At 32.6% G+C, this 25,439-nt stretch overlaps 1 protein-coding gene across 4 annotated transcripts; it reads left to right on the top strand.

Moving 5' to 3' along the window:
- Nucleotides 1-1,507: 1,507 nt before the first annotated feature.
- LOC148611091 (WD repeat-containing protein 47-like) lies at nucleotides 1,508-24,903 on the top strand. Of its 4 annotated transcripts, none has more exons than XM_088591230.1 (10): nucleotides 1,508-3,225; nucleotides 6,284-6,682; nucleotides 7,041-7,187; nucleotides 9,937-10,046; nucleotides 10,537-10,700; nucleotides 11,347-11,516; nucleotides 12,096-12,266; nucleotides 13,062-13,184; nucleotides 14,764-14,982; nucleotides 18,527-24,903. In XM_088591230.1, exons 1-10 carry the CDS (start codon nucleotides 1,710-1,712, stop codon nucleotides 18,670-18,672), a joined length of 3,165 nt encoding a protein of 1,054 aa, XP_088447356.1. In that variant the 5' UTR covers nucleotides 1,508-1,709; the 3' UTR covers nucleotides 18,673-24,903. The 4 variants fall into 4 exon arrangements, with proteins under 4 accessions (XP_088447356.1, XP_088447355.1, XP_088447357.1 ...); XM_088591229.1 differs by having other exon boundaries at nucleotides 7,041-7,283; XM_088591231.1 differs by lacking the exon at nucleotides 7,041-7,187.
- The last annotated feature ends 536 nt before the right edge of the window (nucleotides 24,904-25,439 follow it).

Genomic DNA, 25,439 nt, shown 5'->3' with positions numbered 1-25,439 from the left:
CCAACCTCTTACGTTGTAGGAGTACGACTACTCCAGCAATGCCAGAGATTGTCTGGCAAGCTATTTTCTGACTTGGTGCCATCCTAGCCTCTAGCATCTGACATGTTGAAAGCCACCGCAAATGTTAATTAGCGAAACATGCGTTCTATGCGAGTTCATCATGAACTCGTGGATCGTTATGGTGTATCCATCTGCACAATAAAAACTGATTTATTCAACGGGTCATAGTTTTCCTCTCCTCGTTTGTCTACCCCGGACTTGACTTTTTATGAGCAACTCGGCGGGTGTTTCTAAAAAAGCAGAGAACGCTTACCCTACCGGTGCACATGGTCCATGCTCCCAGTTTTTAGTGGAGTCCGAGTTGCTCATTTGCTTTTGTTACTTTGTATATATGATTTTAGTTACTTTGTGTTCTTTGTTGTGTATGTCTGTTTTCCATGTCTGGTCTTTGTCCCTGGATTACATTCTTTCGATTACCGCTATAACCTTAGTTCCCTTGATTACTCTTTTAAAACACTTTGTCTGTTATTTTCATAAAAGAAGTTGAACCTACCGGAAATCGAACGATAAAAATCCTAAAAATTTGTTAAATACCTAAAAAACATTGTAATAAAGACAGTTGTCAAAACGACCAGCAATTTTGAATTAGGCCACTAATTTTACGGAATATATTTTTGACAAAACGAACTTGAAGTTGGTAAAGGCCATTCGTTGGTTAATTTGATATGTTCGTTTCGCAAATTTTAAAATCAATATTTTATCAATCGGAATTACACACTCAAAAAGCTATAACCAAAAATGAAGTTAATTTTTACTGCTTTTACAAAGGATTTCCAGGATTGTTGGATTTCCTCATCAGGTAGGTCATTGTTTTTCTTTAGTTTAGTCACCTTCTCCCGTGTAATGGTAAAGAAACTGTATAAAACGTTTTAAATGGAAAATATTTTACTATAATTCTGCCGATTTCAAGGAACGGCGGAACGAGCGTTATGCAATATGGCGCTCGGAAGTAAGAGGTTGGGGTATGTAGGAACGGAATTCCAACCTCTTACGTTGTAGGAGTAGCACTCGCACGAGTGACCTGATTGGTGGCAGTTTAGTAATGTTATTTGATTTTGATCAAATTGTTTCCCCTGTTTGATTTTTAGTTATTTACAGCTAGAGGTATTCATATATGTAATTGTAATCAGGATATTTTCATATTATCAATTATTAACCAGGATATAGTTCATATACGAATTGTAAATTAACTGTTGATATTATGTTATTATATATGTTCAATCAAAACTGTTGTATGTAAAAAAAAAAATTGTATTGTAATCATTGCCTTTTATGGGCCCTTAATTGGTGAATAAACAGTTCTTCTTCTTCATACGTCGAACATAATTCATACTCGTGAAAAAAAAACCATGAATTAAATATAATTGTTTCTTTTTAGTCCCTGGTTTATTTGACAAATTATTGACTCTCGATGAGCAAGCACAGAACAGTAGCGATTGAAAACATATTATAGGTCATTTCTTGTTGGTGTAAACACTTAATATTTCGGTACTTAGCTATTCCTTAACCGGAAGTCACATATGAATCAATGAAAACATGGAATGCTAATTTTTGACAGTCAGTTGAGTTGATAATGACGCTTCCCTCAGTTTCCTGGCAACATTTTTGACGGTAAAATGAGTTAGAGCTGTGAGCTATCCTCTATTACAATGCCGTCACCAGGCCTGACCGTAAATGAAACGGACGTTGTCCGTCTAATACTAGAGTTCCTCCAAAACCGGGAACTCAACATTTCTATGTTGTCTGTCGAGAGAGAAACTGGTATAGTAAACGGCCTCTTCTCTGATGACATGTTATTTCTGAGACAACTTGTTCTTGATGGTCAGTGGGATGATGTCATCGAATTTATCCAACCTCTTGGGTCTGTTGATGGCTTTAATCTGGACAAAGTTCAGTACATTGTGATGAAACATAAATACCTTGAACTGCTGTGTATTAAATCTGAGCCCAATGCTTTGCAGAATTATGAAGTGACTGTTGATGAAGTTGTTAAATGTCTTAACAGTCTTGAGTCATTGTGTCCTTCTAAAGAAGAGTACAATGTTCTGTGCCTGTTACTGACTGTGCCAAAGTTATCAGATCATTCTGAGTACACTAACTGGAATCCAAGTAATGCAAGGGTGAAATGCTTCAAAGACATTTATCCATTTGTTGAAAAGTTTTTACCTAGTGATAGGAAAAACATTTTGGCTGAGAATGACCGGCTTGTGCAGTTGGTTTTGAAAGGGATGCTATATGAATCATGTGTAGAGTTTTGTCAGACACAAGCTACAAGCACAAATGGAGAATGTGATGATCTTGAACTGAGCTTTTCATCTATTTTTAGTACTTCAGGCTTTAGTGATGCTGATTTAAGTTTGCTGTCATGGTTACAGTATATCCCAACTGAAACTTTTTCTTGCCCGTTCGAACAAAAGCCTTTGAAAGTTGATGTTAACCCTCTAGTTAAACCATCATTGGAGGCATCATGGTCAGAACAAATTTTGGTCACTCCTATAAAACCAAAGATGTTTCCACATTCTGCAGTTCCAACTTCAAGACCAAGGTCTGCAGACTTCATGACCAGGTCACTAAACCCCCAATTTGATGGCCTTGCATTTGGACTTCTGAAGAGACCAAATAGTTCACAAACATCAAACACACCAAATATTCTGTCTCGTTCAGTTGCACCTGGAATGGGGTTGGACAATACTAGAAAAAATCCCATGCTGATGTCGATTGATAGATTGTTCTCCCATGGGGAAGTTATAGACACTGAAACATCAATTAGCATCCCAGAGGAGCCAAAATCTCCATTAATCAAGCCAACATCAATTAGCCCTTCTGCACCCCTGAAAGCATCTAATGATGGGTCAGGAAGGAAAACTCCAACAAGAGTAGGAACCCCTCCAATATCGCAAGTGAAAAGAAAGAGCATTAGTGGGGATTCTGTTTCGCCAAGGTCACAATCCCCAGCTTTTTCTTTACCTGTGCAACCACAGCAAAAAGAAGTCTCTGCCAGCACAGAACTTTTGCAAGAATATCAAAAACAGAAACAAAGGCTAAAAGAAAAGCTAGAACAATCTGATCGACAGAGAGAACAAGTACAAAAAGAATTGATGGAAATCATGAAAAGACAAGATGAGATAGTAATACAGAGTCATGAAAGACCTTTCTCTACTCAAGGTAAACTTATTCTAGTGAAATGTATGTATACATGTACATACATTTTTTGTATAGTACCGGTAGTGTACATTTGTACACTCAAAATTCATAAAATCTAAGTTTATACATGTTATTTGTATACAATTGTATACATGTACATGTATATGTGGGGTATTGTATAAATTATCAATGTATGTGTCACTGACGTTTATAGTGATTTTAACTGTGACCAACAAAAGTTAAGAGGAGCTCTAAAGATTGCATTATACTGTTCCATTTATTTGTACAGACTGTACAAATGTATTTCTCAGTCTGACTGCACATTTCATTTAGTTTTTTTTCAAAGCAACCATTTCGTTCATTTAAATAACTCTGATATATGTACAATGTAACTTAAGCTATGTAATACATTTACATGTTTGTAATGTTCATACATGTACATTGCACGTGTATACAATTGTACATTTAGGTAATTAAACAAGATGTGAGTCTTCAGTGAATGGGACATGTGCATGAACAAATGTACATTGTACAGGTGTATATGTGTATTGCATATGTGATACTGTATACAATATACATCATCACATGTACATGTAGATAAGAGTTTTTTTGAAAATTAAATACATATAATATACATTATTGCATGCAGTGATCAAGCTAGGAAATTGGATAAGGTCTTAAGGGGCACTTAAACATGCTAAACACAAGGGCACATTATACATTTAAGGTAGATTATGATTAAGTACTATAGAAATTTGCAAATGTCTATGTTCATGTTTATTTAAGTTTAAATGGTACTTGTGGTCAAATTGAATTCTCATAAAAGAAAACGTTTATGACTGACATACATTTTTGTATTTTTGTCATATCTTTCTGTAACCATTAAGGGTAGAGAGGCATGTCAGTGGATGATATTGATAGTGGTGTTGTGCCCCTCTAATTTGGGTTAGCTGGAACACTGACATGTGTTCAAAATACTGTTGTACTGAATTATTCTAAGTGTTGTATTCAATGTACATGTACATGTACCTGTAATTTTATCATTGTTGACCAATATATCTTTCAGATTTATTCCCCACTTTCATTAGGGGTGAGTTTGTTTTCTGTTTGTCCACAGTGACCCACAGTTGCTAGACAAGTTATTTGTAAACAAATCAAACTCACTGATATAAAGGACTCAAATGTTCAAGGTCTTATTGAATATGGCTACAAGGACTCTGTCCTCTGTTAATATATAAATATACATGTATTTTATACAGTGTAACTATAAAATGTATATAACTTTAAACCATGTACATGATCAATGAAATGAGCCAAACTTGAGAAATAAAATGTGAAGTGCAAGTATTGTCATCTGAAGAGCTATACACCAATTTTATCTACATGTACGTGTAAAATGTACAATATATGTACAATTGTAGAATTGTAAACACTACATGTATAACAAATAAACCAGCATTTCTCTTCAATATTGATTAAGAAATAATTTGTGGAGGGGGTAGATTTGTACTCATTTAAACATGGTAACGGCATTTAGATTTGATTATTTAACACTGAGTGACACCGAGGTGTTAAATGAGAATATAAATGCCAAACCCATGTTAAAATGAGTACATAATTCCTGGGAAGGAATTATTTCTTTTCTAATATGACAAATACAGTAATTTTTCTGTCAAAAATTTCCCTAGGAGTAGCCAAAATAACGGCTGTTCCATTTAACTTCCCCCGTATGGAAGTTGGATTAAATTTGTATATTTATGTCATTGTATGTGTTAAATGTGTGTAACTGATTTCAGTTAGATAACCTCTCAGTCATTAAATCATTGCATAAATGTTTTGAAATGAGTGTTTGGTCTCGAAGCGACCGCGAAAGAAAAAAGACAGTGCACAGGTGCTAAATGTGGGGTTGTACCTACATATACTGTATGAAAAGAATCATAATTTTCTATACAACCTCTAAAAAATTGTCATACATATGTGGACATGTATCACTGGTGTGTGTATGATGTAGAGGCTATCATCTGTGTTGTCTGTAGACACTTGGTTTTCATGCAATAACATTAACTTGTAAGAGTTGGATCATCTATATATAATTTTACACGGTTCTTAATCACAGAAGGAATTGGGGGTTATGGCCTAATAGTTTTGGAATTAGGGGCCAAACACAAGAATTTCACAGAAGTTAATTATATTACTCCAAGTTTATGGACAATTATTATATCATTCCACTATATTCTTTACCACTAAGGCCATATTGCGATTGATTTTTTAGGCTTAAGATCTGAACTGTGAAAAGTGAGGAGCCAAAAGAGGGCAGAGAACAAGCAATTATGTCCTTAAGTCTTGATGATAACATGACTATAAGTGAATGGATATCTTTGAAATTGTACCACAAGATGTCATAACATCACAGGGAAGACTTGGATTATTTTTTGGCAATGTGACTTGGAATTAAGAGCGAAAAAATGATCAAAAACAAGGATTTTCCTAATGTCTATATGATACATGTACAGGTAACTTGAGTTAAAGGGAATAGATCTCTTAGAAATTGTACTACAAATTGCCACTCCTTCAAAGGAAGGTTAAGTTTTGTTTTAGTGGTTGTTTATGATACCATTTAGGGTCAAAAAGGGGCCAGTGCTATTCTTGTCAAATACTTACATGTACATGTATCAGATATCCTGTGTCAAATGTCATTTCACCAACAAACTTCAAAGCTGTATCAAGCTTGTATTGTGTGATGATACTTTCCCCAACTGTTCACGGTTCAACCGCCATTTCAACCTCCGAGGTCATTCAAGCTACACCCTGCAAAGCATTTTATTTCCATGGTTTACAGTGTACAGTATGCATGTAATTGTACATGTACCTGTATGATTTTCTGTTTCAATTTCTTCACAGTTTTAGTTACAATTGTAAGGCTTTTTATGTGTACATATACATTCATTTTGTATACATATACATTTTGTGTTATGATTTTTTTTATCATTTTTTATCATGATGATTGTGTTGATTTGACTTTGTCATTCTTTGATGTTGTGTGCTTAAGCTTCTTTCTTTTTCAAATGTCTTTACACAGATGAACCCAGTTTAGATACACCACACAGGATGGCATTACAGGGTGTCCCTGTCACTCCTTATGTGTATGGAAATATTATGGAGACCCCTACATTTACACCCTTTGCTGTACCTCAGAGTAACAATCAAACTCCTAATCCAGGGACCCCTGTGCTAAATTTAGCAAGTAAAATTTCAGATGGTGCTATAGATAGTCCAGTAACTCCCATAAATGACAATAACTTGAACATTACTTCCAAAAAATCAGCCAAATCACTTGCCAATGAGGAAGAAAAGGCTAAAATTACAAAAGGGAAAAGCCCTCCTCCTGGACATGCTAATAGTGCTGAGGTGCTCAACAAAAGAAACAAAGCCATTTCTTACAGCATACCAACAGAAAAATCTGAAGGCAGTAAAGTTGGTAAGTGATATGAATGAGGCTTTAACAGTTTTACTAACATACTATATATGTACATGTTTATTGTACAAAAGCCTTTGATGTGCACTTTTAAAGCCACTGTCTAATATTAGTTGAACTGAGTTCTACATGTATAAGAAACTTACATACACATTTCCCTATTTTAGAAGTTATATAATTGACAAATCCACATTGTATTGACGTATATGGTATCTTAAAAAGATATTATGTGAATTTTAAATTATTACAAGTACATTTTCTACTGAGGTCAGAATGCTTCTTATATTAATAAATTTGTAAAAAGTAATAGATTAATAACATACATTCATGGAGCTGAAAACTTATTTCTGAATATCCATAGGATCAAGTGCCACTCTACCTAGGAGAAATGTACCAAAAACAAAAGTCACAACTGTTGAGAGTACTGGAACAATTTGTCGGTCTAAAACTACTGGAAACAAAAAAAATGCCCCTACTTCTGGGCCCACTACACCAAAAAGTAGTCCCAGTAAGTCGAAAGCATCTCCACCAAGACCAAATTCATTGAAAGTATCCAATAAAACGGCGAAACCTAGTACTGGGTTGTCTCCCATGACTGGAAAAGGTATTCTGCATGGGTCTTGCTCTTCCCATGTTCAGACCTTGGAATTACAATTCTTTCGTGTATTCTTGCTTCTATATTTAGTTTTTTTTTAAGCTGTGCATGAACAGATGTTGTTTTTTTTTGTATGTTGTATTATTTTCCCATCTCTTCCACTGTTCTTGTAATGTGTATGTCATCTGCTTATTAAAGTACACATACCTCAGTTATTGTTGGGTTTTACTTAATGGTGATGATGTTGTACTGTGCTAATTGATGAAAATAAAAATAAATACTCCCACCTGCCCTATAATTTGTGAAGGTTGGATAAAAATCTACCATTTAAGTTTAATTGCTTTATAGGGTGAATTTTTAAACAAATACATAGAACTTTAGATGTAAGATTTATTTTCTAGAATATTAACTTATTCTTATTAAAATTGGAAATTTAAACTAATTAATTAGTGTGAGGCATTGATAAACATACATGCATGTGTGTTAGAAATAAAAGTTCCCAATTATAGAAAATATGAAACATGGTAATTTCAGGACTTTGATGTATAAAATTTCAGTGATCCTGCATTATAAATTGAGGATCTTCGACCTTGGCCCAGTTTTAATTTAAACCATTGGCAAATGAGGAAAATTCAGTTTGCATCTCTTAATTTTTACTCTTCCATTATTCCAAAATTAATTACTTGTTTATAATTGTGTTTTACATGTAGCTGACTTCCAATACATTGTGTTCAAATATATTACATGTAAATAATTTGAACAATGTATTTTGTATAAATTATTTGCCATATGATCTCAACCATCTCATTTTTATATCTTAATGACCTAAATTATTGCATAAATTAACAGCTGTTATTACTACAAACTATTTGTCTTAAATTATTTTAGCAGATGCATCTCATTTACTAGTAATTTGTTCAAGTTGAAAAGGACTACTCCACTTAAGAATTATGCAATATCCTATGTTTTGTGTTACTTCTTAGGAAAGGCTGACAATGAGAACAAAAATTGACAGGGTTCAATACTAAGTGGAAAATCATATACAATTTACGGTTAAATGAATGCATTAGCTTAGATAAATTCAACTGTATGATTCAGATTATTTTTTTTTCATGTACATGTACATGCAGCTTCAGTAAAGTCTCACCCCAGAATTTGTAAAATGAATTGTCTTTTAAGGTCCCACCCCAGAATTTGTAAAGTGAATCGTCTATTTAGCTCATTGTTTGATTGATGTATAGTTCTGCATTGAAGGACTTTGACACATTTTGATTTTTTTGGATAGATTGTTTGTCTTGTTATAACAAAACTTTCTTCCTTTATTTTTTTACTTCCAACTTATGAATCTTTAAATACATGTATAAAACAGCAGGGAGCATTGATTCAAGTTTGGTGCAGCCCCCAGGAAGGTTCTGGGTAAATGTCAGATGATATCATAGCTTAATTTCCAGTGTTTGAGACCCATGCAGGTCCGGGTGTCAAAAGAATAGGCCTGCAGCAGCACTAAGCTTGTCGTAAAAGGCGACTAAATAGTGCTCAGAACCCTAGCCAGGGGCTAGGGCGCTCTGCCCACAGAGCAACTGGCTTGTGTGCCCCAGGTGGTGGAATGGGGTACCCCTGGCGTGTTACATGCTGGGGTTGTCAGGGTATAATTCGGAAAACCTGACTGCAAACAATAGTGGTGCGCAGTGTTGGGAAAGATGCCACGTTCCTTGCACGTTAAAGACCCTGCTGTGGTATTCTTCCGGAGTAGGAACCACAGGGCTCCGCCACAGGAGGCTAAATTGCCCGACCCTACCCACCTCTCCCAATTTCCAGTGGCAATCAAAATTTGTCGACCCCATTATCCTTGTGTCCCATCCCATTTTTCATTTCATCGTCATTTCATGTTCATTTTATCATCCACTTCATGTTCATCGCCTGAATATAGCTGAAATATTGCTGCTCGGGCGTTAAACCCCAACAAACAAACAAACAATTCAGTGTTTGATTTTGCATGACTCTTTGGTGAAACGGTATAGTGCCTTTGTCAATACAACTTAGACCTGTGTTGTAAGAGCAGAAATAACTTTGGTTTTAATATCACTAATGACACTTACAATTGTCATAAATAATTTGATGTTCTGATTTGCATGACTTCATCTAATACTATTTACATATGAAGTTATTGATTATCATCTTGTCTTGATTGTCTTTGTTTATTGATAAATGTCTTGAGATGACTAGAAGCAAGTAAATTAATTTCCTCAAGTTAATTTCTGGATTTGCTACAAGTAATAGATATATAGTGGATAAAACTTGATTGTTTATATGTACATTGTACATTGTATATAACAATCAAGTTGTCGTCCACTATACATGTATATCTGTAGTACTTATAACTTGTAATGATATACATGTATTTACCATAAAGATTTTTCAATTATTTTTTGCTTTTGTTAATTTTCCAAGAGACTTATAGATATTCTAGAAAAACATTATCAATTGCTACAAGAAAAAATTGAACATTAGTACATGTATTATAGGAAGTATAGTAAACCATAATACTTAAGGTGCTGCAGAATGTATTAAACAAGAAATATTTTTACAAATTTTAAAATCTTCAATATTTCATTATGTAGTTTTTTTGATTTACTTATGTTTTAAATTTTAATTTATGAAGAACCAAAAATTCAAAGAGGAAGCCCTAGTCCTGCTTCAGTTAGGAAAGGAAGTCCTAAACCTAGTCTAGAACCAATCACTGCTAGTCCAAGAAGAACTACACCCAAACAGGTATCAATTACACACAATCTGCTACGTTGTATATATAATTTTACACAATGCTAAATTATCAGTTGTTGAGTTATCATCAAGTTTATTTTTATCTTTGATGTCCCTGACATATTTTTTGCAACCTCTCAAAAATGATTGTTCAGAATATCTGCACATTGATCATTAACAGTTTACTTTATTTTAATACACATAATAACATATAAATTGAAGTATCTATTAATTTTACTTTCTTATATCTTAAGTTTTTATTAATAGCAATGTACTGAAAGAATGCTTTGGAAGTCAATACATGTATAATGTTACGACCTATTTTTTTATTGCTATACTTCCGTAAGGTAAAAACTTATGTGTAGAAATAATGCATTTTATTAGAAGTCTTGCCGAAAAAAAATTTGTTTTTCAGCTTTTTTCACTTAACAAAATGCGTTTTGTATAAACTTTTCAGAAGTGCCTTTTTGCTTTTACTCTACATACGTGAGTTTTTATTTAGATTGATAATAAAGGGAAACAAGCAAGATTTGTACCAGTTACCAGTTTAGAGGACAACCAGGCTATACGAACTGTTACCTTCCATCCTGCAGGGAACCTGTATGCAATTGGCTCAAACTCAAAAGTGCTACGAATATGTGAATTTCCTGATACATCAAACCTAAGGTATTAAACTGCCGTGGTTTAGTTATAGTCTTATTTATTTGCAGGGAGTCATATTACATTATATTTGTGAAATTGCTGACTAGCTTTTCGGATTTTATGTGAGAAATCAGCTTTTAAAATATCTGTCATAAATATTTTGCATTTAATCTACAATGTTTTAAGTATACACATACATTTGTTTATTTTTTTTTAAATGCTCTTACATTATCTCTATTCAAGATCATGCCCCTCTACCTTAATTTTTAATCAATCAGCCTATGTTATTGTTAAAATGATATGCTACTATAAAGAAAAAATACAAACATACTTACTATTGCTTTATTATTGCAAGGAGTAATCAAGTTCCTATTTACCTTCAAGAGTGGAAGGTCATGGACTTTTTTAAGTTTCAAGTAAATGGTCACTGGAGGAAAATCATAAGTCCTTGATTGAAGTATCAATTAGAATTGGACCCACATAACTGAAAAATCAAAAGTCCTAGATGAAAAATTGAGGGTCCAGGACATTGGACCACCACACATTGAACCCCTGATAAAAGTATTGACAAATTACATATAAGTTATTATTATCAGGGTCATATATTTCACTCCTTTTTGTGTTATTTTCATTTCTAGTCCTAAATTGTACATCTCTACATTTTTTCCAGTGAGGATAGTGTAGTTGATGAAGCCTCTGTTGTGTTCAAGAAAGATAAACATCACAAAGGATCTATCTACTGTACAGGATGGAGCCCAATGGGTGATATTGTTGCCACCGGGTCTAATGATAAAACTATTAAAATGTTCAAGTTTGATGCTGAAAATTGTACTGAAGATGGTAGGTCCTGTTGTAAGCTAGGAATTTTGTGATACTTTTTCATTGCTTTTTGTGTATGGTCTAGATGTTTTGAAACCACGGAAATATAAGAGAGTCAACTCCTCTTTCTGATATCATACTGTGCTGAGAAAGGTGTAATTTTTTCACTCTCATGTAGTGAACCTAAGATTTTCAACAAAGTCTTACATATGTATATAATATAGCTTACACTGTAATGAATGGATTACCTAATCAATTATTGTTGTGATCAGAGTAATTTGATTAATTCAGAAGTTTTAATGCAAGATGCTGTTTCTGATATTGCAAATTCTACCAACCTTAGTATGTAGCATCAGGAGTAAAAACAACTTGATTTGCATTTAAACCAGTCAACTGACCAGAAAGAAATACTGAACCAAATATTAAATGACCAGTATTTACATTAGAGGTCAAGAGATGGTTAAATTCACTGTTACAAAAGAACTAATTACATTTTAGTTTTGGTGCTCTTTTTAAACTTTCTAACTGATTATCCTGTTTATAACAATTAATCCATTCGTGTTATCTTTACATCTACTTGTACATTGAATCTATTTATAGGACCTGAGCTTGAGCTGACTTGCCATGATGGCACCATAAGAGACTTAGTTTTCATGCAGGACACAATTAATAGGTCATCATTATTGGTCAGTGGTGGTGCTGGTGACTGTAAAATCTACGTAACTGACTGTGAGACGGGTATGCCTGTCAGAGCAATGACGGGACATTCAGGTTTGTATGGATCAACACGATCTGAAGATTAATAAGGAAAAAGTTAAAATGAATGATAGGTGTACACATTTATACATGGTAATTGGTTTTAAATCAGCAAAATAGTTACATTCTTTTAAATAACAACAGTGCAACAAAAGAACAACATAGTTACAATAATAAATCCTTACAACAAAATTACAATAATAGTTACATATACTTACTATAATCAACTGCTAGATAAGTTTAGGTAAAGCTAACATTTTTTAATTTATGATTTAATATGACCACTATGACCACAGAAGTTGTCAGCTTTCTCTTTGATGTGAGTTGTACTTAAATATAGGCAGGATTCAAGGCTGTTGTATATAAAATCTAAGTTCTTTTTATCCTTTTATAGTCTTCTTTGTTGACAAGGAATCTACAGAGAATTGACATGCTTTGAAATATACATGTACTTCATTTACAGCATGTGTGGGTTACTAAATATAATTTTTATGCAACATTATTTATAACATGGAATTTCATTGGAAAACATGATAAATTTCAGGGCGTCAATTTTATGAATGACTGTCACAAATTTTTATTGTTATTTTGAGAGATCTTTCTTAATCGTCATTTTCACAGATATATTTAACAGTTGCTTTAGAATGGAGATAACCCTATTATATTTAATTAGATTATAAGATAAAATTTTTGAAATATTAGTTTCTGTCAATCTAGGTTTGATGCATCCAAAAGCTTCAAATTTTGTACAAATATCTGCTTAATTCAGTAGGTATGTATTACTGTTATGCCTATTGTTTTCCTCTTCAGGTCATGTATATTCCTTACACACTATAGGAGGTTGCATGTTTGTTAGTGGCTCCCAAGATAAAACAGCCAGATTCTGGGATCTGCGAGCTTCTACAGCAATTACTGTTGTACCAAGTGCTACTGGTATGTATGACTACAGCAATTCTACGAAATTACTGTTGTACTAAGTGCTACTGGTATGTATGACTACAGCAATTCTACAGCAATTATCGTTGTACTGAGCACTATTGATTGGTTATCAGAGAGCTTCTACAGCCATTATCGTTGTACTAAGCACTATTGATTGATTATCTGAGAGCTTCTACAGCAATTGTCTATGTACTGAGCACTATTGATTGATTATCTGAGAGCTTCTACAGCATTTATCGTTGTACCAAGTGCTACTGGTATGTATGACTACAGCAATTCTACAGCAATTATCGTTGTACTAAGCACTATTGATTGATTATCTGAGAGCTTCTACAGCATTTATCATTGTACCAAGTGCTACTGGTATGTATGACTACAGCAATTCTACAGCAATTATCATTGTACTAAGCACTATTGATTGATTATCTGAGAGCTTCTACAGCAATTGTCTTTGTACTGAGCACTATTGATTGATTATCTGAGAGCTTCTACAGCATTTATCGTTGTACTGAGCACTATTGATTAGATATCTTAGAGCTTCTGCAGCAATTATCATTGTACTGAGCACTATTGATTGATTATCTGAGAGCTTCTACAGCAATTTTCATTGTACCAAGTGGTAAAAGCTATAGCCTTTTCACTAATTTTATCAGATGTCATATAACCATTCAAAATACGTTTTGTGTTTCATGTGAGACTCAGTTAGAGTGGATTATATCTTGTATTTGTATTGCCAATAAAATGATTTGATGAGGATGCTTGCTTTCTTTATTGCAATGGATAGAAATATGATGAGGGTTGTGCTTTCTATACAACAGCAAAAAAATTGTGGTATGTCGTTATCTGTAGATACTTGTTTTTTAAGGCTTTATTGTTAAGTATAAAATTTTAACAATGTTGGAAAAGGTGGGTTGGTACTGAATTAGAGAGTTATGGTCGGAACTGTTAATTTTCACAAGGCACTCCTACCTTTCTGTGATAAAAACAGCTCACCTTCACTTTTGATTTAACTTATTTCTCCATTCAAAATTAAGATTTTAAGTATGACTCCAGCTAAGGATCATGCAAAATGTGATTCATGGGTAAAAAGCCTACATATTTTTATTTTTGATATTTTGTTTGAAATGTCATAGTAAACAGAAATTAACATGTGGTTTTCCATATAACCCATGCTTATAGGAGATAAAAATTATATAGAATGCACTGTTGATTTCAAAATTAAGGGAGATAACTCTGTAAATGGCACTCAAATACAATAGAATCTACTGGATTTTCAATGTGGATTATCTTCTAAGAGCAGGTAGATTTGAATGAATAATTACACATTTCATAGTATAGACCCACAAAACAACCTAATTACAAAAATAAAAATATATAGCCTTTTTTTGGGGTGTATCACATTTTTCAGATTTTGCATGATTCTTACAAAGACAGCTACTTAACATGCTGGCTGATTCTGGCAGATTATAATTCCAAATATTAAAATTTCAAGTGGAGAAATAGTTTTAGCAAATCTTTCATGATCAATATCTATTTATACATGTACATGCATATTCTTTTTATTTATTGACAGGAAGTGCATTTGCATCTGTGTGCTTCGATCCATCTGGTCGACTGTTGGCGTCAGGACATGAAGATGGCAGTATCATGTTGTATGATATCAGAGGATCACGGGGAATCCAGAACTTCAAACCACATAAAGGAGAGTGTCGATCTGCTAGGTTCTCAATGAATGCATATTATCTACTGTCAACTTCTTATGACCAGAAGGTTGTTTTGACAGATCTGCATGGTAAGCTGTTGTTAAGTACTATTGTCCTTGGTATTACAGTTGATTCCACTTAATTACATGCTTGATAATTGTTTTTGCATATACAGTATACATGTATGTTACTGTTATTTGCTTTTTCCGTATAATTTCTCCTGTTTGCAATTACACAATAAACAGATATTGCCTCACTTAAACTTGCATATACTTTTTATTTGCTCACCTGGGTGAAGGCCATGTGAGCTATTGCCATTACTTGGCATCCATCATCGTGTTTATTAATTTTTCAACTCTTCTCCTCTGACACAACTTGGAACCAGACTTGGTATGAATTTTCTTTGGGGTATCCTGCATAGAACTGATGTGGGATTTTTTATCTGTATAAAACCATGGCTGCTGTTACAGTCGACTCCACTTAATCACATATCGCTTTATTGCATATTTCGGTTATTAGCATAATTTTCTCCTGCACAAAACCATTTCCTATTATTGTAGTAGGGAAAAAATCACTTATTTGCATAGGCCTTGCAGGTGCATTTTGGTTTATTGCATAGAGAATTTTGCCGGTGATATGTATGAAAGTAAAATGTTACCTTGTTATCGGATTGTTTGAACCAGAAATGACAGTGTTTTATTTACAAATTAGTACGAGTTAATCAGGTAAATAATAAAATATGTTTCTTTTTGCTAATACAGCTGTTATTTTGTCAACATGTCATGGCCAGTCATAATTATTTTGTTCAATAAAGTATGAATGAAAGAAGTGTTTTCGTATTTACATTATCAGTTTGTGTATCGACGCTCATCCAGGTAAAGACAGGTTTTCCTTCATTCATTCAGTACAATGTCTAAGCGAAAGCATAACAATCTCACACTTGTTGACAAATATGAAGTTATAAAACTTCTTGACCAGAAACTGTCACAGACAGAAATTTCGAAGAAACTGGGATGCTCCCAACCCCAGATTTCACACACTGAATCCTGGCTGAAATATGAAATATGGGATTTTCTTTCATAGAAAGGTCAGATAATTACTTGACTATTTATAGATGAGAAACACATGGTTTTACTTATAATACACACAACGTAAAAGAAGGTCAATAAACAAGACAAACACAATATATATTATTATTTATTGATAAAAGAACAATAAAATGAGAAGGTCTATAACATTTAATACCAGATCAGAAAAGTTGAACAGTGATATCCCTGGTTGATCCACAGTATTGTCGTCTTATGTGAACTCAAACTTCCGGTAAAATTGTAATTTCGGTTATCAGAATATCCCGGTTATTTGCATAATTTTTACTGGCAAATAGGCTATGCAAATAAACGGAATCCACTGTACTAAAAATACAACATAGGTGTCAGACAGTTGTTTTTTGCATATATCTCCAAAAGCGTTAGGTTTAGCTTAATTTTGACTGAGTATAGGTGTTCAACATGATAAGAACTATCTGTGGTCAATAATCTGTGTAGCCATGTTGGAGTTATTGCCCTTTTTGACATTTTTTTTTCATATTTTTAATGTTATTTCTTTCAAAAATCTTCTCCTATGGCCCTACGTGATCAAATGGAACCAAACTTGGTATGAATGTTCCTTGGGGTAACCTGCATAATACTGATGTTGGGATTTTTTTATCTGTATAAAAACATGGCTGCCATTACTAAAAATAGAACATAGGGTCAGACTATTTTTTTTCGCATATTATATCTTCAAAATTGTTAGGATTGGCCAAATTCTTTCAATTGCTGAAGTGATCCTTATTATAAGGCCTACAAAAATTTCTGGGGATCAAAGTTGTCTGACGCCTCCTTGTAGGAGTTATTGCCCTTGACAAATGAAAAATGAGGGTTGTTTTTTTAATGTTTTCAGCCAATATCTTGAAAACTATAATAGATAGATAGAAAATTTTTGCTGAAATGATCATTATGATAAGTCCTACCAAAGTCTTCTTTAGTGAAAATTGTTGGTCAACTCCTTTCTAAATTTATTGCCCTTGAAAGACAAAATTTAACCAAGTGACCAATTCCTGGGAGCCTGTTGTTTTTCTCAGAGTTAATTAAACACAATATTAGTTAATTCCCTCAGCTTTTTTTTTTTTTTTTTAAAGATATTGGCATTTACTACAGATTTTTTCCTCACTTTTACTGCACACTGAGAGTGGCATCTAATTTCTTTTTTAAAAAAGTTAATGCATGAAATAACATGAATATGAAAACATTGGATATTTTCCCTTTTAATGAATATTTCTGTTTACTGCATGCCTTCTGTATTTTTTGTTATCCCATAAGTTTTGTGGTGTACTAATTTTTTGCTATTTTTGCTGTTGGCTATAAAATTGATTTATAATGTAAGAATTTTTTTAAATCGCTAACATTGGTACTTGCAAATATGTTCATTTGACAGAATCTGCAAAAATAAGCAACTGTAGGAATTCATCGTAGGATTAACAAAGATCAGGCATAATATTTAATATCTGAATCATATTTGTTTGTTTGTTGGGGTTTAACGTCCGAGCAGCAATATTTCAGTTATATTCAGACGACTGAATCATATTTAATCTTAGTATTCATGAGTTAAAAAATCTTCAGAAATTAGATTTTTTGGGTTGAGTTTGCTACACTTAAATTTGGCTTTTAAGCCACACCAATTTAATTTCTTGTTCAACAGACACACCTGTACATATTTTTTTTAAAATATCGTTAAAATATTTCCACTTGTAGCATCTGAAAAAGAAATTGTGTCCATTTCCTGCATTGTTTTTTTTTTTTATCAGGATTTAAAATTATAATTTCGCAATCGCCAGAGCATTCGAAAGAGAAATCACAGCCCTTTAATTATTTTTAGAATAAACACAGATTTTTATCAAAGTCAAGGACAATTGTTGACTATGAAGATGCATATTTAAGGAAGCTCAATGAGTAGTATTGTGTTCAACAGCAATAACTTGTGACTGTGGAAGTCTTCTAGATTTTTTTGTGTTCACACAATAAAGCTTATTCTGTCCAATGATTATATCAAAGAGGTACACTTAATAAAGCTCCCAGTTCCTTAGTCTAACCACATTGCAACTCAGCGAATAATTCTTGTTACACTTTGTCAAATCCTTGGTGAAGGCCAATACCACAGAAAGTAGACATTGTATCAGTGTCGAAGAAGATTGGCATTTATTGACAATGAAAGCCAACTGCATCAAGTTCAAAATCTTTGTACTTTGATTTTAAGTGTGCGAACAATAGAGTTTATAAGGTATTAAGACTGATATGGCATTAAACTGAAATACTTTTTGTCTAAGGTTAAATGAAAAACTACTGCCCATCGATTGTGTTATTTCTCTCCTACTATTACAAAACTACAGTCAGCAAAAATGATGAACATATGTGAAAGCAACCCCTTTTGATGTTTATATTTTCATTGACTATTGAAGAGCAATGATTGGAACAATAAATCAGTGCACTGCTTCCTGTGGTGCCAGCCTTTACTTACTAGGAACATGTTCAAATTAGGGTACTGATTGTTTGAACATTAAGCACACAAGAAATATTTTGTTCATTTTATTTCAAGGTGACTTACTGAAGCCATTACCTAGTGTAGTTGTAGCTGAACACCAAGATAAAGCACTACAGTGTCGATGGCACCCATCACAATTGGCTTTCATCAGTACAAGTGCAGATAAGACAGCTGTCTGCTGGGGACTTCCTGTCATGTGACCAAACTAGTTTTTAATTAGACTATTTGTAACCTTATGATTATGAATGTCAAATGCTTGATGTTTTGGTAATGTAACTTAATATATAATATTGCTTCCACACAATATCATATTTAATTGGTTCCATATGGTGTCTTGAGTAAGAGAGCAAACAAGTAAGAAGATTTCTTAAATACAAGCTAGACAGATGTTGAAATAAACTTTTCATAATTTTGTCCATTTTTATTGCTTGCACAATTCATAATGCAGCTGTATCATGCAATGAATGGCAAGTTTTGTCTTGAAGGACTATATCTGTTATTGTTTTTGTGCCTTGTAGATAGCTTGTCAATGTCACACAAGGTCAAAGTTACAAAATAACTGTTATTATAGATAGACTGTGTCGGTTGTTATTGTTTGAGGTGTTTAGGTCTTGTAGGATATTTTCATTATTGTATACTTTATTTTTGTTTCATGTCTATTTATTCACTTTGATGTGAGTTGCCATTTATTTTTGCTACACAAATGTATATGTACAAGTCAAATTTCTTAGTATTTGTGTTCAAGTCCCATTCCCAATTATTTTTTTTTATCAGTGTCTCATTTAATTAAATTTATCAATAGGAGTTTAAATTATCTTTTTATTTACTACAGGTTTTGTAAATGACTGAGTTTGAATTATAAAACAAAGGTGTTTCCTCTTTTGACAATCTTGACAGTATTTATGGTTGAATTTTTTCTATTGTGTATTTATTTATTTTCCCATGTGCCAACATATAAGAAGAAGCTGATTTTTTTTATGTTGGAAAATTAATCCTTGAACTTAGGAAAATCATTTTGATAAATTGCATGATTCCAAACTAAAAAATATTATTGGCAAATATGATAGGTAGCAATGAATTTAAAATTTTTTTTCACCCATAATATTTGATAAACTTAGAGAATTGGTACAGTTTAATATAGGTATCCAAAGTTACAATGTGCTTTTTTTTTGTTAAGTTAAAAATACCCAATGGTTATAAAAGTGTTATGAAGTAACAAGATATGCAAACTAAGTGGCCAGTAGAAACTTCAATAAAAATTTGCCACCTGAGTAGCTTCGGTTGTATGTGCACATTTTCTATACTCAGTTACCTAATAAATGCACAACTTTTTTCTATACTAGATCATGTAAGAAATGCATCACTTGTTGCATTGTTATTAATGTACTGTTCCATGAAAGAATCAAGCATAGACTGGCACATCAAAATTCTAAATCTTATTAAATGTGTTCCCTCTTCAAAACAAACAAAACTTTGTACAATTAATCAGATATGTGGGTAATTTCCAGATAATTTATGATTAGCTATATAATATAGTAATTACTGTAAATTCGGTAAATTTATAATTGCAAAAAAATGTAGCTGACTTAAAATGGCATTAATTGAAAATTGCTTATTGAAATTTTTTACTTTTTCACAATATCGCAAAAATTTAAAGTCACACTTTTACTGAAATGACCAAATTGCAATTATATTTGTGAATTTATAACATTAAGTGAAAAACAGGTGTAAATACATTTTTTGTATGATATACCTACATTATTGATGATTTTATTTTATGCAATTCCATGATAAAGTTTTTTTCAAAACCCATTTATTACACATGACACATATTTGATATACCTTAATCTTATATGGAACAGTACTATAAGATACCGGTTTTACACTAGTAGTTGTGTGTTTGTAGTTAAGTATATATATCTCTATATTCCAGATTGCATTTCCCTGTCATTAGTTTTGTTATTGGGTAAAAGATTCAGTTGATCTCATACATATATTTCACTTTGAAATCTATCAAAACTGAACTGTATTTAGACTTCCATTTGTGTTGACATGAAATGATAAGACTGACATCCTTTAGGGAGCAACTGTTTCATTTTGTATGTTGTATGGGGGCTTTGGTTGAATTTTAATCATAATTTTTGTTGTCATTTCTGTCCCCATTATTCCTGTTTTTTAGACCCCAGTCCTCTCCTTTTCTCCCCCATATTGAAAATAAAAAGTTGTTCCCATAATGATATTATCAACGGTGAAATTCTATTTAAGTATGAATGTAGATTAGTTTTGATGTTCTAGATTTCACTGTATTTATTTTGTCCAGTCCCTCAGTTCATTAAGCTAAGAAATTCAAGTCTAAGAATATTGGTAACTTCCTCCAGTGTTCACCCTATTCAGACATCTGGTAATGTGATGTTTTCCCATTAAATATTCTAAGAGTTGCATTTCAGATTTTGTAATTGCAGGGTCAGAGTGCTTTAATTTATTTCAAGTTTTATTATATTTATTTTATTTTGTTTATGGCTGTGATAATTTATATATATAGAGAGAGATCTGTCCATACTTTAGCACTGCAAAGATTCCATGCCAATAACAAATGACTGTAGTTTGTGATATTAAATAAGACTTATATATCATACCATCCAGGAGCAAAATTTTGGAGGTGAATAGATATCACATTGTCTGTTCGCATTTTGCATTACCACTTTTATTCTGGTCAAAGTTTTATCATGTGTCAAACATTTAATTACAAAAAATGTTGCATGTTACAAAAGGAGAATCCCTGCTTGAGTGTTTCCCCTAATATTGCTATCTAAAGTGAGCATTGTTTTTTTAAGCTTTAACCCTATCAAGTCAATCTTTAATAACGGTTCAATGTTAGCTTTGTATATATTTTGGAAGCATCATTCACATGTTTGAATGTTTCAGGTGCTTTTTTATAGTTAAAAAGACATTATGACATCACATCATAATTGACAGCTATTCAAACTTAAAAGACAGTATCCCAAAGATCACACAGGTGTTCTGTGGTATGAAAGTATGTCACATTTGTGTAACATAGGACAGATTTCTACCTAGAGGGATATTTAAGTACCTTTTATTGTGTACTTTTCTATTTTTATTTTTAAATTTTCTTTTCGGAAATTTGTAGTTTTCTAATTTTGGTACTTTTCCTGCTGAGATATTTTTTTTACTTAGAATGCACTATACACAGGGGAGATAACTCATGTTAGAGCAATAATGTGTGTATTAACCTTGCAAAAAGTTTCCATTGTAGAGAGAAAGCCTATGAAGAATACATTACATGGAACTGTATTTAAATGTCTCAGTTGACTAGTTAGATTTATTTTGAAACTGATATCTCTCTTTTTCAATTTGCTGTTAGACATTGTAATGTCTTGCCAAAGCATAAAGGATACTTTTATTTCGATTTTTTTTAAGTTCCTATTATGGTGAAAGGTAGACTTGAAGTAATGCCCCATAGCAGATGAATCTCAAGTAACAACTGTTTAGATTGAGGAGGAAGAAGCCATAACCCAGGGCCCCAAGTTTTTCTTAATATAATATGTGAAAAAATATTTCGTTCACTTGTGTCTATGGGTATAATACAATCATATATAATTAGTTTGCTTCATTGTTTTTTGAAACACTGTATAGCAGGTTACTTTGGTGTATTTTAGTGGTCAGTCTAAAACCGCCAAAATAAATTTCACAAAATTTTAGTCTGGGCTTATGCAATGAGACATAAAAGTGTATCACTGAGCATCCGCCAAAATAAGAAATGCCAAAGTTTTTCGCATACCTTTTTGCCTCAAAATCTAAAAATTTTACACCCACCAATATGACCAGCCATATGGTATATTGCTTTCTCAGTTCATTTTCAATGTTTTAATTAAATTAAAATACTTAACATTTTCCCACAGTCAATATATAGGTCAGTCAGTTGTTACTGGTATGGTTCCTGTGTAGTGTGTTATATTGCGTCCATTCTGTATATTCTATTACATTTTGACTGCTTTTAATTTTTAGCTTTTGAGAATACAGTGGATCTAAATAAATATTCGGTAATACCTAAATAAAAAAAATCAAACCCCCAGAACAGAACTATTTGTTGAGGTAGGTGTTCCTTTTACACAGGTTTAAAATGCATTAAAACATATGAACTGACTTAAGAAGATTTGTTTAAGCAGGTCTCGGTTTATTTAGGGTTTCATTGAAACATAATTACCGTTATCAATTCCTCTATTAAATAAAATCATTATCTTTAGTTAATCTTCATGAATCCTTGAACTTATTGAAAGAGTAATCAATGGAACCAAGATTCTAGCAGAAATCAAAAGAATGTAATCCAGGAACAAAAACTAGACATGGAAAACAGACATACACAACAAAGAACATAATGTAACTAAAATCATACAAAGTAACAAAAGCAAATGAGCAACTTGGAGCATGGACCAGGTGCATCGGTAGGATAAGCATCCTCTGCTTTTCTAGAAATACCCGTCGAGGTGCTCATAAAAGTCAAGTCCAGGGTAGATGAAAGAGGAAAAGAAAACTATGACACATTGAACAAATCCGTTTTCATGGTGCAGATGGATACACCATAATGATCCACAAGTTCATGATGACTATAAAACTGCTATAGTGATGACTTCAACCTTGTAGCAACATAACCCTGTTCCAAAAGCCTAATTGTAAAAAGTTTAGAGCGATACAAAAAGTCTGCATAGTCTCGGCAAGGTCTGTACTGAAAAGTTAGTTATACTTTTTTGAATTGAACATAAAATTATTCATTGTAGTTCATACAGATGTTTCACAAATAGTCTAAAATAGAATTAATAGTAAAAATAGTAAACATACAATGTCAAAGGTACAAAGCATTTATTGGAATGATATATAAGTTCTATATTGTAAATAAAGTTATTTTTATTTTTAGTAGTAATTGAGCATTTTGAAACTTTATTATTTGTTTATTTTTTACTGCATGTGGTTAAATAGCAATGTCATAATGCTGCAGATGATTATTACTTTTCCTTGTAATATTGTACATGGTTAGGGTTGAATTCACTTTTATAGATTAAATGAGAACATATGAATTGTATGGTGAAATGATATTTATCATTGGAAATGGAAATGATTTTTTATTATGAGTATTTTGTCAAAAACAGGGTTTTATTGAACAATCTGATCAATGCAAAAATAACATGTATTTAGTTGCAATATATGTTTTAGTATCACATCAACAAATTACACATCAGTAACAACAATTTATATTCTTCTTAAAACTGACAGATACCAGTGCTCCCTCCAGATGATCTGATTACATTCCAAAAAAAGGAAAAGACAAATCTGAGCAACTTTTGTATTTGTATGCACAGTAGGTGACTGGAGCCATCTAGTGGACTCTGAAGTGAGCGTACATATCTAGAGTACTTTATAGTAAGCAAACATAAATTTTAGGAGTTCAGATCTCAAGAGATCAGTAATTGTGACCAACCTGTCACAAAGTATCCCAGAGGGAATCTGTACCCATACAGATACAGACATTAGATAAATCATTGCTAGGCCACACTCATTTTGCTTTTCATTACTTGTAGACAACACTTTTTCAATCACATCAAAAAGATCAGTGCTTTAAATTCAAATGTACATGTTATTATTTTTTTTTATTTGTGTCTCCCTTTTGTCAACTGAAAGAGTATTCTGTAAGGCATTTCATGAGTAAATCCAACACCAAACCTCTGCAAACCCATACTGACTTCAGAACATTATTTGTTCTAACAGGTAACCTGTTTACTCAGGGTGCTAGGTACTGACATATAACTATTTTACTCAGATGTTAGGTTCTGATGCATTACCAAGTTACTCCAGGTGTTTAGTTAGGTAGTTATCAGATACTAACAGAGTTATAGGTTCTGACAGGTTGTTTATTATACTCTAGGTGTTTGGTTCTGACAGGTTGTCAGTTAACTCCAAATGTTTGGTTCTGACAAGTTGTTTACTCTTGGTCTTTGGTTTTAACAAGTTGATAGTTTACTTCAGATGTTTGTGTAAAAACAGGTTATCAGGTTGTTTTGTTACTTAATTTAGACAGGTTAACTTGGTATTAGGTTCAAATAGTTTATCAGTTAAGTCCAAATGATCGAGATGTTTGGTACAGACCAACAGGTACCTGTTTACACCAGGTGTTTTCAAAAGCCAGGTTATCAGTTTTTATCTATTGGGTAAATTATACTTGGTACCAGATAAATCTTGCTGTTTGTTTAACATCAATTTTCTTTCTATTTTTAAGAATTAGATAAGTGTTAATTTATCATAATATTAGTTGTTAGATTGAAAACATACATTTCAATGTCTGTAACTGTATTCATTTTTTGTGTTCCATATTGCTTTTTATTTAAGGTATTGCTGCTATAAAGTATATGTATACTGAATTAGTAAATTGTGTTTGTATTGCCTTCACAGTTGTATGCAAAGTTGACCACTGCTAAGCATATGATACAACAATGACCAAAGTACAGTACCTGGGATTAGTTTTATGTGAAACTTGTGATTTGGTCCTGTTGAAGAATGTCAAAAGTTAAGACATTTGTCTCGGGTAATTTTTTCATGTCTATGGGGTCTCTGACCTCTGACCCATAGATGTTCAAGTAAAAATGACCATTTTTTTTCTTACATTCACAGGATCTTAAAACCTACAAGTTTTATTGAGTTAAGTGATATAATTTTTATCTGTCTAAATTGGTATATTGAATTGCTTTACAAAATCAACTGTGATCATATATCTTCAAATTGTCAGACTTCAGTCTGTTATATTATTGTGCTAGTAGCTTTTAATCAAAGACAGAAAAGACTGTTCACATTTTCAAAGTAAGTATTTGATATAAAAGTGATACAGTTTGATATCACTCTAATATCAGCGAGGTACAGTTCTTAAGATTTAGGAGAAATTCATACATTTCAGACGTGA

Source organism: Perna viridis, chromosome 7 (assembly GCF_037379345.1).
Source record: "Perna viridis isolate PV_CMFRI_1.1 ecotype Kerala chromosome 7, ASM3737934v1, whole genome shotgun sequence".
Taxonomy (NCBI): Eukaryota; Metazoa; Mollusca; class Bivalvia; order Mytilida; family Mytilidae; genus Perna; species Perna viridis.
The sequence above is the reverse complement of the archived record's forward strand: the minus strand, read 5'-3'. Positions and strand labels throughout refer to the sequence as shown.

Bases quoted from the DNA above. Each gene is read 5' to 3' on its own strand.
- LOC148611091 (XM_088591229.1), top strand. From the start codon at position 1,710: ATGCCGTCACCAGGCCTGACCGTAAATGAAACGGACGTTGTCCGTCTA. The intron at 3,226-6,283 runs GTAAACTTATTC...GTCTTTACACAG, and splicing joins AAGACCTTTCTCTACTCAAG to ATGAACCCAGTTTAGATACA. The intron at 12,267-13,061 runs GTTTGTATGGAT...TTTCCTCTTCAG, and splicing joins AGCAATGACGGGACATTCAG to GTCATGTATATTCCTTACAC.